Source organism: Pyrgilauda ruficollis, unplaced genomic scaffold, assembly GCF_017590135.1.
Source record: "Pyrgilauda ruficollis isolate IOZ18807 unplaced genomic scaffold, ASM1759013v1 scaffold182, whole genome shotgun sequence".
In the NCBI taxonomy this organism is placed as follows: Eukaryota; Metazoa; Chordata; class Aves; order Passeriformes; family Passeridae; genus Pyrgilauda; species Pyrgilauda ruficollis.
In genome coordinates this window covers 904,634-918,795 of record NW_024517207.1, presented here as the reverse complement: position 1 = coordinate 918,795, position 14,162 = coordinate 904,634, and the positions used below count along the sequence as shown (strand labels likewise).

General features: G+C 39.7%; 1 protein-coding gene across 2 annotated transcripts in view; it reads right to left on the bottom strand.

Moving 5' to 3' along the window:
- The window catches only part of AMPD3 (adenosine monophosphate deaminase 3), a 36,736-nt gene that overhangs the window by 7,250 nt on the left and 15,324 nt on the right, over positions 1-14,162 (bottom strand). For both annotated transcript variants that reach the window (XM_041464630.1, XM_041464629.1), the window contains exons 7-14: positions 9,895-10,089; positions 9,517-9,648; positions 8,471-8,634; positions 7,197-7,323; positions 6,217-6,380; positions 4,014-4,134; positions 1,950-2,123; positions 756-866 (exon numbers count right to left, since the gene is read on the bottom strand). In XM_041464630.1, the coding sequence (XP_041320564.1) occupies positions 756-866; positions 1,950-2,123; positions 4,014-4,134; positions 6,217-6,380; positions 7,197-7,323; positions 8,471-8,634; positions 9,517-9,648; positions 9,895-10,089 (1,188 nt within the window). The remainder of the gene's footprint in view (positions 1-755; positions 867-1,949; positions 2,124-4,013; positions 4,135-6,216; positions 6,381-7,196; positions 7,324-8,470; positions 8,635-9,516; positions 9,649-9,894; positions 10,090-14,162) is intronic.

Below are 14,162 nucleotides of genomic sequence, written 5' to 3'. Positions count from 1 at the left end.
ATAATCACTCAAAAGTACACTCAATCTGGCTTGCTAAAATCCCTCTGTGTTAGTGTTCAGCCTTCACCGCTACATCTTGCATGTGAGAGGGTGAAAAGAGGCTTAGGTTTCTTTTGTTGGTTAAATGTCACACAAGAGGAAAATGAGTAGTTGTCAGCAGGGAATATTGGAAAAAACAATAGAATATACTCATGAAGCCCCTTCAAATACCAGTTCCCTCAGAGAAATGTTCAAAAGTGACACAGAGTAGAGAATGCTCTAAAGTAAGTCCTAGAGAAAGCCTTGGCTGTATAGAATTTTGAAGCCAGAAGGGAATTTAATCTAATCTGACAGCCTATCTAAACGAGAATATTTTCTGTAATACTCCCTTTTAAGTAAAAAAAAACACATGTCTTTCTTATGACAGGCAGTTTGTTTTTACTTAATGCTAAGACATGATGCAGAAAATCACTGGCAGAAGGCTATCACCCAAATAATTAGAAGTTTGTAACTGGAAGGAGAACTGAGTATAAACAGACATCTGGTCTCTACATATTTTGAGAATTCCAAAACAAAGCTAATGGGGAAAAGTAATATTAATACTTTACTTGTAATGTAAGACTGCATAGCAGATAGTTTGTGACTACTTATGGAAAAGAGGACAGGGATGTGCACAAATAAATCACTAAGCACCTTCTATTCAGTGTTCAGACTATTGATTTCTGGGTTCCTACTTGGGTTAGTATTCACAGGAGAGATTTTCCAGCCATACTTGCCTTATCTGACAATCCACTCTGTAGAACACTGTTTCTTGCTATTTCACACAAGTCACACGTGCTTAGTTTCCACACCTGAGCTGCAATAGCATATTCTTCCATGAGAGCTTCCTGCAGCACCAAAATACATTTGATAATAAATTATATGTAAATAAGATATAAATGGGGACACGTACTCATTACTAATTAAGGATTTTATACATGCTCTTTAGACAGCTGTGAAAAATTAGAAGTTTGAAACTTTAAAATCACAACTCCTATGAAAAGAATTGTTAATTTCAAATTTCCCAAGGACTACTGGTTAATAATTAATAGGCACTGGTTATCCAGTTGGCTTAGTCTAAGAAATTGCAGCCTGCAGTCCAGATCCTTGAAGGCATTTCTTAGGCAATTCCAAAGGAGCCCCCAGGGTACACAAACCCCCTGGAGCAGCCAGTTGTAAAGCCTGAGTGGTTTTGCACATGGACAGGTACCAGGGCAATTTCTCGCTCGGCGCTCCCACGCGGGGCGGGCGGGTGCGGCCCCGGCGGGCTGGCCCAGCCCCGGACCTTGCAGGCTCCGTGTGACTGCACCCGTGCCCCGGCCAGCGGCAGCTCCGTGTCCCGGGCCGGCCGCCAGCCCGGCCAAGGCTAGCAGGGCTGGGCTTGTCCCGGGACACGGAGCTGAGTGACGGACGGGCCCCTCTGGGCACAGCATGGCTCACATCGGTGCCAGCTGCAAACCAGGGCATCACAGCTAGTGACCAGGCACTACTGTCCTGCCAGGCCACCCAAGGGCAGGAATCTGTTCCAGCTCACTGAGCAAGCAGCTCGTATGTCATCTTGAGATTGCACATCGTGTTTTTGTAATGTACTTCCCCAGACTTATTAGAGTAAGGAAACTGGACTTTCCTGGCACTCTAGAGGATTGTTTATGAAGGCTCAAACCTCCCTTCAGCCTCATCCTTCATTTTATACTTCAACAGCCAACACTGGAGAGGCAAGAGTACAAAAGAAACATAATTAGGAAATCAGACATTTCCTTCTGAAGCCTAACAGTGAGTGGTAGACAGAGAATGAGGAGGGAGAATGAATGAAGTGACTGAAAGACATGACACTATGTCCTAAGCAATGAAATAAAACAGCTTTTCAGGTCATTCTGGACGCATGTGGTGCTGTTGCCAAATTCAAAGCTGATGCTTTTTGCAATTCCTACCTTTGTGTAATGAAACTGCATAGGATCATCTGTGGAGAGGGAGACGTGCAGGCCCTTATGGAGAAACTCCCGTAGCGGATTTTTGGAGTACTCCAGGAATAGGCTGTTGTTACTAAGTGGGGACATAGCAATGGGTATTTGTGCAAGATAATACAGATACTGGAGGACAGGACTCTGAAAAACAAAACACAGTCAGCATTTAATGGTACTATGGGATAATGAAAAAGAGAACTGTTTCCCTTGGATAAAAGGGAAACAGCAACACAGGGGGAAGACTAAGATCAAAAAAAGAGGTTGACCATGACTTCTCCAGGAAATATATAAAAGTCTGAATTTTATATCTTACTGATCTTTATAAAAATAATTTATGGTCGTAGTCTGTTTAAAAATACAATGACTAATATTACTGTAGATTAGTAAGTATATATATGACCATTATGGGCACTGCATTTCATATCAGCTGCATACCTTCCCCCAAAATCTGAAAGTCACAGAAGACAAATGGTCAAGAACTGCTAAGCAATTTTTTATTTCCAAAGCTGCAGACCAATAGATAAATTTTAGGAACAAAAGTTTTAAGTTATGAGAAGTCATGTGTTGCTGTTGTACATAATTTAAATAATCTATGTCATTGTCATCTTTATTACTGTTTTGCCTTAGCCAACCTATGAACCTCACAAGTGCCTTTATTACTGTTACTATTATTAGTACCTGCTATGCCATCTTATCACACCAGGCCATGCAGGAGAGAAGGAAGAGGAGAATGCTTTGGTCACACACTGCTTTAGTGCTACTCTGTCTGGATCTAACTTTATGAATTACTATTCATGAGCATAGTATCAGACATGATTTTAGGTATATTTTTTTCTTTGTTCTTGGTTGTGTTGAAAAGTACAGAGAATTTTCCAGCATTAACCAGAAAAAAACTCACTTATAAGGGAACTCCTGAAAAATTACAGTAAACTCAGTACAAGTCTGCCACCCACTGACCAATTATTTTAATTATGAAACAGTGCCCTAAGGACAGGCTGAGTGATGGTTTTCATTAACTAATGTGCCAGGAATTGCAATATTTGTTCTGTCATAAAACATTTGTTCTATCTAAAATATTGTTGTGTCAAACAGCTGTGTTGAATTTCTTGTTCAAAATAATCAAATCCTTAAAGAACTTCTGAAAAACCCTGAAGTACAGAAATGCTAATCAGAGAAAATGACTTTTGTCCCTGTAGAGAAAAAATGAGAGCTTTCCTTAACTTCTTCTAGGACTAAACCAGGGAGCAGTAGCAAGTCTAAAGTTTTACATTTTGTTCACATAATTTTAACTCTGCTTGGAGTAACCACATATGGGTGCTGCCAAGTCTTTGACATATCTGAACAGTTGATCTTCCTTCCCTGTGAAGACAAAGCTGTCTTTTTGTAGCTTAAGAACAGGAAGTTCAGTTGAGCTTATTTATTTCATTGAATCATGAAATAGTTAGGTTTGTAAAGGACCTTAGAGATATCTGGTTCCAACCCCCAGCAATGGGCAGGACACCTCCCACTAGACCAGGTTGCTCAAAGGCCCATCTAACCTTGAACACTTACAGGGATGGGGCAGCCACAGCTTCTGGGCAACCTGTGCCACGACCTCACCACCCTCACAGTAAAGAATTTCTTCCCAATATCTAATCTAAACCTACCCTCTTTCAACTCCTGTTTGTCCTATCACTATCTGCCCTTGCAAAAAGTCTCTCTCCAGCTCTCTTGTAACCCCCATTTAGCTACTGGAAGGTGCTAGAAGATCTCCCTGGAACCTTCACTTTTTCAGGCTGCACAACCCCAATGCCCTCAGCCTTTCCTCCCAGGAGAGGTGCTCCAGCCCTCTGAGCATCTTCATGGCCTCCTCTGGACTCCCCTCCAGCAGGTCCACATGTTGTGGTGTTGGGGGGGTCTGGGTGGAGTTTCTGGGAAGAGTTACTTGTGCCTTGCTAAGGAAGTGAATTAATGAAAAATGTCCATTTGGTTCCTTCTGTTTGAACCAGTGATGGATGTGTGAGCACACAGTGATTAGTTTAGGAGCAATACCTTCTTCAGGAGCAATCCATGAGAGATGTTGTCTGCTGTCAGAAAGGCAGAAACAAGGTGTGTGATAGACCCAGCTTCTCCACAGTGAGGTCGAAACAGGAAGGTGCACATGCCTCTTTCCCTGAAGAGACCAAAAGCAAGTTTCACTTAAAAGAAATCACTGTTCTTTATCTACTTGGTATATAACTGCTGGTAATATGTGGATTTAAAAAGAAGAAAATTAAGTTACAGATTCTCATACAGTTTGATGTGACATCTACCCAGGCCTACTTTTGGTGGGCTGCTCAAAAGGGCAGGTCCCTCTACCCAAGCTCCTTCTACCACCAGACATATTTGTGTCTTCTTGCCTTCCCCAGTTACATTTCATTTAGCAATTGTCTACCCACTGGGTGAACAGCTACTGAGTGGATTTCAGTGGAGTGAACTGACAGATGGAAAATTCAGTAAACCCATGCAAACTGTGGCTGCAGAATTCCTGGTTCAAAATCAGGGAAGAAGGGGAAGCACATTGCCAAGAGTTAGCTAACAGTACCTAGGGTGATCAGAGCCTGCCATCTCACCAGGTTAAGTGTAGCATAAAACCACACCTTCAGAAGCAGAGGTGATCTAGGAATGTTATTTATTACACTAGACTTCCACTATAATTTCTAGAATACTGAATTAAAATTGAATTAAATAAAATGAAATAAATTACTGAATACCTGCATTAAAAGTGATGCTGGGTTTGAGGCTATAATGGACCCTGTTACTCAGTGCAGACAAATGTCCCACAAGTATTTGGAGATGTTCAAAACACAATTTCAACAAGGAGTGTTAGAATATAAGGCAGTTCTAGGGTGGAAGTTAGTAACATTTCTCCTGATGTGAGGATGTAATCCATTCTTGCTGATATTACCAAAAATATAAAACAGTCTTGTCAGGGCTGTGTTGACTCAAGCACTTAGATTAATAGGGTGAACAGTTAGTGACTCATTGGTGAATTCTGTCAGTATCTCAGCTGTAAAGAATATTTAATGATTATCTGGGGGCATTTTAATACAATAGTCAAAATGATCTTGAGGTAAAAAAGAAATGCATTAGTTCTGGCAGAATGTTTCTTTGGAAGAAAAAAAGCATGTAGACTACAGAGAATGTAAAGGAAGTCAGGAGAAAGGGATGACTTTCCTGCAGCTATCTGCTGTGTGTCCTTTCCATTATAGAATTAAAACTAACAGCTACACCTATTGTTGCACATATGAGGTAGTTTAAGGTGAGTGCTTGCATTATGAGTTTTGATCAAATGGGATGATAAAAAAATGCTTGAAGTAGCGGTGGGAGAGAAGAAATAACATTTTGAATGCTAACTTGGATAAAACTGTAAAATGACAAATCTGTGCACCTTCTATAAGAAAATCCAAAAACGTTTTCTAAATAACTAAGATAACCTAAATAACTAAATGAAGTGAACCAAATCCTTTCAGGGCAAGTGATGACACTCTCACATTAGTGGATAACCTCACTGTGCCTTGGCTGGAGTTGGTTGTGCAGGGCACTCAATGAGTCAGCTGCAAATTTAGCAATATTACCTCACATTGAATTTCAGGCTTTCCTGAGCCTGATGCCAAAATCTGCTCTGACAGTCTGATGTCACGTAACTCCCTGCATTACTTGCCCAGACATTGGTCCTAAAGTTGTAAAACTGAGTTGAGTCAAGAAGCCTGCTAAAGGAAGTTAGCTGGATGTGCAGTTTGTAATTGTGTCCTACTTGGTCTGTCTCTGAATGCAGCAGCCCCAAAGCCAGCTAAGACACAATATTACTTTGTGTCTCTTAAATTACCAGGAGATAGCCAGAGCCAGAGGCAGGAGATACCAAGAGGCAGTTACATCGTATTTGGGAATCTGCTGCAGAGCCAAGCAAAGGACGGTAAGTGGGTTTGTGGGGTTCCTTCTTTTGTTTTATTTGGTATATGCAGCTTTAAGGAGTTAAAGAAACCCAAAATACACAAAAATATCAAATGAAGGTATTAATCTGATGCCTCTACAATTTCTGAATTTTTTGTTTGAATTAATTCTATCATTAGTATTTTCAAAATATCTCAAGTACTCAAGTCTAAGTAATTCAAAATAACCCTTGCTTCAGAAGATCTGTAATCTAGACACTGACAGTCTGAGAGAAAGATACTGATTTTCTGGGAGCTTGTAAAATAGAAGAGTGTCTACTTACCTCCTAAGGTTGTTTAGCAACATGATGTTGACATACATGTAATACAAATAATAGCTATATGGGGGATTCTTCTCACTGGTCCAGAGGTCAGGGTTAAGGCTCTTGTCAGAGAACATATGGCCACTGTGTTTGGATTCATCATCAACACTGTCAAAGCCAGTCACCTGGTGGGAGAAGAAAATCACAGAAATAAGGGGCTTCTAGAAGCAAATTTACTCTTGCTTCAGGACTTGTTTGAACAAGCCTCCAGTCTCTCCTCCTTCATCTCTATCCCTGTCCTAGCAGTCCTGCTGCTCTGCATCCTACCATACCATGCACACAGCAGCAGTAATAGGTTTTGTCAAAGTTTTACCCGTTTTTTTCTCCTGAGACAAACAGGAAGCCCAGGTGCACAAAAGCCTTCAGGCTCCTGTGGGGGTTTACAGAGCTGCAAAACTCCCTAAAATCCAGACTAGAATCCTTTGAACACATCTGCTGTCTTTGAGAAGCAGCTGAAAGCAAGAGGCGCCCAGCAAACCTCAGAGCTGTGATCTAAGGCACACTCAGAAATGTCTGTGTTAACCTTGTCCCAGCAGCTACATCCCCACTTCTCTCCTGAGATCTATCACAACCTACACAATGCTTCCTTCCAGCTGCCTCCTTCTTGGAGATCAGTTCAGAAGCAGCTCAAAGTACCCATCCTGGATGATGATACAAAAGAGCATGCAGACATTTTTGGTCATTAATGAAAGGACAAATAAATAGCTGCTGAGCTGTTTCTAAGGAAATAAACAGGTTATGTGAGAATAGGACCTCACTCACACTTGTACTAAATTATGTGTCAGGGCTTTGAAACAATAATAATACAAGCAATCTGTGGAGAAGGAAGCTTTTTTAGTGTCTGGGAAGACCTGTGGACCAAAAAAAAAAAAAAAAAAAAAAAAGAAAAAAAGCAGTAGAGGATCCATTTCACGTGAGAAAGAAAACACAAACATACTTACATATTTGAGGAATAGGTGCAATTCTTTGTGGTCTTTGGGATTGATTGTTGCTTCAAACAAAGGTACAAAGATATTCTCCAACATCTTCCCAAAACTAGGCAGAATATTTTTAGACCTAAATATGTCACTGAATGGGAAAAAATAGACACATTCTTTAATAAGCTTGTATTGTCCTTCACTTTCGTATTTATTTTGTTATTTGTGTACATTCTAGAGCTTCAGTTCCACCAGGATTCAGAAATTCAAAGTTTATGTCAGGGCAGATTGTCTCTGTGCTCTGTTTCCTGCGCTGCCTGGCACTCTGCTTCATCAGGCTCTCTGAAGCTCTCAAGTGCTCCAAAAATAGAGAGAGCATGCAGGAGCAGATGCTGCCTAAGAGCAGTGGCCCTGTCCTTTACAGACATCCACGTACTACCAGGGGAGATAACAAGCTACCTCTCATGAAGGATTCTATTTCCTAAAGTTGTAACTACTCCAAATGAAAGTAAATGCTGTGCTCTAGTGAGCCTTTCAGAAAAAAGGGATAGTACTTCCATGTGCCACTAAGTGCATGGCTTATTCCAAGTGCTGACTGTGCCATGCACATCAGAAATTGCTATGTAAGAAATTGAAGGAGAGAAACTTTCTCCCCAGTGAAAAGCACACTCTGGGGGATATATGTGACTGTGACAACTCCTTCTCTACTCATACCCCAACTGTGACATTTCAAAACTTAAGGCTCAGCTATTAAGTCTGACAAAATTATCAGGGGAGACTGTATTACAACACACAGCATTGGAAACAAAGTCCCAAAGGATGCTTAAAAACTAAGAAGAACTGACAAGGATTGAAGTTGGGAAACCATCAGTCTGGGTTGCTTCCAAGTTCACTGTCACTTAGTCACTAATCTTGATGGTAACAATTTGACAGCATTTTCTACTCCTTCATGGAATTCAAGAGTTGATTTATTCTTATTACTAAATTGTATTTTAATTGGCCTTTGAATGCAGCTTGATTTCACCCAGTTATAATTTTTGGTTTCAATGTCTTCAGACTTACAAATAATTCACAGCAGTTTTGAATAGCTTCATAAAGAGTAGATTCAATCCCCATCTCCTGTCTTCCACCCCCAGACTGTCAGGAAAACTGCACCAATGGTCAGAAATAAATCTCCCAAGCTATTGCTTATAAATAGAACTACAGGACAGCTAATAAGCCATCTAAATATTATCAGAAATTAAGTCAGTGGTAAGATTTCAAACTATTAAGATTACCAAGAGCTCCTGATTACTTACTAGATTCTGGGAACCTGAATTATCCAGCGCATATTAGGAGAATAAACTTTATGCTTAATGAACCATTTTGCCAAGTTCAGCCATTCATCTGGAGACCGTCCATAAATGGATAAGCGGGGTTCTGTGTACTGGTACTTACTTTCTTCTAGTTCACGGGCTACTTCCTAGTAAGTAATAAATATATTTGCTTTAATATGGACACTGAGATCATTTACAGCTAGAAATATACTTGTCATTGCATTTTCCTCAGAGCAGACATAACTGTATTGGCACCCTTTAAAAATAAAGGGAATCTCTTGTCTTTTAATCCATTATTTTATTTTAGGCATCTAAATACTCTACTGCAAGGTAGCTTAAATATCATGTGAGTATAACTTAACTATACATATAACTGGGAATAACTCTAACACCTCCTTTTGGAGGACAATGTTCTTCTACAGTCATTACTAATATCTTTGTCAGACCTATATTTAAGATAAATAAATCAGAATAAGACTATTTAAACTACAGCAAATGCCTACACAAAATATGCAGAACAATGGAGAATCTGACCCAGAATCTGTGGTAGCAAGCAGTTTTACAGCAATTAATTTTAGACAGTACTTCTGTATATTCAAGAAGAGCTGACATCTACTACATCACAAAAACTACTAATTTTTTTTGTTCTAAGAAATTGATTTGAAGCCCGTTGCATGCATGTGCAGATGCAGATTTATGCAGAGGCACTTCCCTAGCTCCTCCTTCCCTAGCAACTACCACTAGCCAGCTAAATCCTAACTAATTGACCCTTAGTTGCTCTCCCTGTTTAAAACTACCCAGAACTCAGCTTTCAGCTCATACACAGCTTATGTGTGCATTTCTATTTCATAAAACTGTTCAGAAAGCAGCAGAGGCTGGCTTAGTAGAGGTCTTCCTCTAAGGAATTGCTAGAGCAAGCCCAATACTTGGAATCACTTAACCATAGTGTTAGGTCTGTATACAGTTATGACATCACAAATCTATTACTTTCATTTCTCTGCAGCTGGAAAAGCTTTAAACTTATTTACCTTGACCATACGAGCAAAATATTCACCACCAATATAGTTCTCAGTCTTCAAATACAAGTCCCTCAGCTCACTGGCACCAACTGGATTGTACTTGGAATTGAATTTGTCAAATCGATGGAATGTTTGACGTCCCTGGAGGAGGAAAAAACCTAAATAACCGTAGTTTTAGGAACACTCAATAGTTCATAAATTAAATTGCCCAGCATTAAAAGGCACAAAAAAGAAAAAACCTGTGATAACTTCTTTCAAACATGCACTGCAGTGCATGAAGTCAAATTCTGATTTACTAAGTTATCATGCAAACATTGTAGGAACTAGAATTTCACAATTGGAAAACTTAGCTTTTTCCCATTTGTTTTGTCATTTCACTAGACTTACTGCATGGACATCTAAAGAGTCTACAGTGAGGTCATAGGGGTCCATGTGAAGGCTTTCGAAGACTTGCTTTAAAGTCATCTTCTTGCCTTTTTTCTCTGCAACAATCCTGTCAGGCTCCGTTTGATAGGTGTGCTTAATGAACCTCAGTAAGTGCTTCTGGTTCATGCAGGCAGCAGCATGGATATGAGTGTCAACCTGAAATCAAAAGGTTATTTATGCTTATCATCCATCTACGTGGATTTAATTAGCAAAGTGTCCGTGTCACTGACAACAGTAAAGCCTTCTAAAATATTCCTTAAGCAACAAATGCATTAATGTCTGAGCAAATCAAAATGTTTCAGAACCCTGAGATTTTGATTTTGGTAGAATTACTCACTAAGCAGAACTGTAAGTAAAGTAGCCCTCAATTAGTAGTTTCCTTTTTAATTAGGAACATTTTCAACAAGATACATTCTAAGTGCTAATCACTGACCCTGGGTTCAGATTAAATTTGATACTTCCTTAAAGGACACTCTGACCCCTTAGTATCCTTTTACTTCATTAATGAATCAACAATGCCTCTCTAGTTATACACTGTGGTTATAACTATCCTCACTGACAGAAGGGACTTGGAATTCTCAGCCATTTCCAAAAGCAGAATTCTTTTTTTCAATGGTATTTCAACCATATGAAACATCTTAGGTCACTAGAACTGAAGAATATACATGTGAGATTTTTGTCACCATTTTTTCCAAGTTTAATTATAATACAGCAACTCATAACACTGACAGACTGTTCAGATGTTTTTTCTTAGATCTCTTCACACACTAAGGGAAGCACAAATTCACAGAAGGGCTGAAAGTACTCCTTCAAGTTTTGTTGAAAAAAAAGTATTGACAAGAAACAAATTATTTCCACAGGTCTTCTTTGTTTTTGCTCAGAAGCTTGCACTGCTACCTGAGCAGCCTCTATTGGAACACAATCCAAAGAAACAACTCACAAGATCTGGGGGTTGGTTGTCATGCAAGTTTTCCCTGTGTAAGACCTTAGTAACACTAAAAGAACTTCTCAAATAAACCAAATACTCCAATAAGCCAGCTATAAGGAGCCACTGAACCTAAATGTCTGAAAGGACTCTCATCCAGGACTCCTCTGCCCAGGAAACTGCAAACATGGACACGAACAAAGTGAGCCCAGCACATTCTCCTTTGTGCAGTGACTCTGCAGTTTCACATTCTGCCAACAGAACTAATCAACATCCTTATCTGCTTTTAAGGATCAGCAGGAAACACATCACAGAGCACATGAATAAGTCACCCTCCTGCAGTGTAAACCTGGGTTTATGCCATGACATCCAGGCCACAGGAATGCCACTGCTTCACTTGGCACCTGGAGTCATTTTATTTGCATGTTACATATACACAAGTTGTTGCAGCTTCTCCCTGTGAATGTCAGTAACATAAATAAAGATCAGGACATAAAACTGGATCCTAAACACTTAATTGTTAATCACTGTCTAATTCAAATATACCAGACACATTAAAGCTAAATGAAAAAGCAAGAAACGTATTGCTGTCTCAAAGTACAGAACATAAAGTACATTATTAATGCACAGGAAACAATGATGTGTATAAGCAGTAAACACAACTCCACACAATGTATTCTCACTCCCCTCACAGTACTTGTACAGATATTTGAGCCCAAGTGCATTTTATACATGTGCTTACTCAGGTTAGTAAACATTCTCTGGGTTAGGCACTAATATTGTTTACTGTAAACTCTTCCTGGAACCATGAAATACTACTAGGCTTGGTTAACTTGTACACTGAACAGCAGTTACCAGGCTCTAAATGCTAATGAAAAGCAAGCCATAAACAGAGAATACATGTGTAGGGACCCTGAAGGAGTGTAGTTTATTGAATTTCAGAATGCAGTGGTTCCAGTTGTAGCTCAGCTACTGGAATTAATGAGAACAAAACAAGACACAGCACTTCCTCCTTATGTAAATCAGCATGAATTCACTCCTGTTAGGAGCACAAGGATGGAAAGCAAGGAGGCTTTTTGTTTCTTTTGTTTGCTTGTGTGCAAAGATCACATTGCTTTCAAAATCCTGCTTCCTGTTGAGAAATAATTCTCTGAAGTGTGCCTTTGCTGTTCAATGAGCTCCTGTGACATCTTCTCCAGTCCCCACAAACACATCACACACAGCCCTAGAGCTGAGCTAACCACAGTAGGTTTATTCTGAGAACAAAGATTTGCCTTTATATATACATATATCTACACTTTTTTTTTTTTTACCTCTTCCTTCAACCTAAACATAGATATCTGCCTAAAGTTAAGAGACCTTTCTGGAATCTCCTTCATGCTTTTTCCAGATAATATTCACTACTTTAGCTACCTTTTTTTACTACCCAGTATAATTTGACTTTTAAGCAAGCAGCAACTTCAGTAACAAAAAGTTATAAAATACTCAAGTCTAAAGTCATAAGATTATCACACAGCTTTTCTTCTTTACTGTTTTTTAGCATAAATGCAACTTTTTGGAAGTTTTTGGAACTTTTTGGAAGTTTTTGGAAGTTTTAAGGACTTGAGCTTTGAGCTACCCTAGCACATAGTTAGTGTGTATGCTCTTGTACATTTTTACCATGCAGGGTGCAATCCTACTTAAATGAAGTATCTGAACACAGAATCCTTGGGCAGAGCTTAAGTGGGCTGATTTGGTTAGGCAGGTTATTGTCGTTATTGCTGTTATTATTATGTGAAATGTTATAATGTTAAAATATTGTCATTAGTTTTATGATTATTTATTATGAAAGGCTTCTACTAAAACAATTTGAACAGACTGAATTCATATAAGGGTAACAAATATCCCCTTTGCTGCCTTCTTGCCCCCCCAAAAAAGACAAAGCCACTCCCAGTTTAAGATGTTACTATTTTGTTTCTCATACAAAACATAAAATAAGCTGATACTTTTCTGGACCATGAGTAACACAACCCCACCACAAAGTTTATTTGTTTCTATTTACAAACATTCTGCTTGCATTTTCAAATTCACTGTAGTGCCATTCCAGCCCAGTTTTTCCTTAGTGGAAAAAACCCCCAGCTGCATTCCCTTTACCAGATTTCCTATTGCACTGCTTATTGTCCCCTCCCCCAGCAGAAAACCTTTCACTCAAGGTCACATTAATCTTCAATGGAAAGAAAAACAGAATGACTGACAGAAGCCTGTCTTGGAACACAATATTATACCTTCAGTGAACTCACACTTTTAACAAATGGAAACAGTTGTTTACATAAAGGTTACATTCTTGTAATTCCATCATTCAAGCAGTGGTGGACCTCAGCTTTCTTGCACTTAAAGGATGGTAGAATTCCCTTCACTCAGCAATTCTCCATGTAACGAAGCCAGGCTTTCTTTCTCTGCAGATTCCTACTGTGTACAACTTACAGCTTGAAGGAGTTCTCATTGCCCTCCACATCTAACCAGCACCAGCCTCCCTCAACCACTCTGCCTCCTCCCTTTTCTTCCTGCATTCCTTCTCTTTCCTTCCACTGTTGCTCAGATCTCCACAAAACCTCCATCTCAGATGTTTTATGGATGTTTATCTGTGCATATTGCAGGCAGTGCTGCACTGAATTGGGCATATGAGCTAGATTCAGAGTGCTAAGTGATAAATCAAAAGCAAAAAGAAATACCAGGGCCAGCCCTTTTAATAACACTGAACGTTTCCAGGGCATGGATTAGTAGTATCCACAGCTGTAAACTGCCACATTTTCTAGACACATACACTTTCATTTGTAAATACTTCTAACCCAATAGCTGTGGGCTTCATGAACTTGACACTGAATCCTCTGCAGGCTTTACTTCAGTGCTGAACAGAAGGGAAATCATTCCTCATCCCACTGCTAGATTGCCTGCTCATCAATACATTCATACTGCATCAGCTTTTCTGATAGGATGCAAAGCTTTATACACTGGGATTGATTTTCTCCTTGCAGTTCTTTGACAGGCATGAGAGGCAGAGGCACAAAATACTCTGTCCTCGGGTGGTGCAGGAATGCTCCTGGCAGCAGAAATAGTCCCTAGAGCTGTGCAGAGCTCCTTGGGAGCTTGTCTAATTCATATTTATGCCATGCAGAGCAACCCAGAAACCAGGAGACAAGAGGATCCCTGCATATGCAGCTTCTTGTCTGGCTAGAGAACCCAACCCGAGTGTTTGTATTCACACAAATACAGAAATACACTGCTGTGAAGAGAAAATCTCTTGTTCTGTCCTTCTAATTACTAA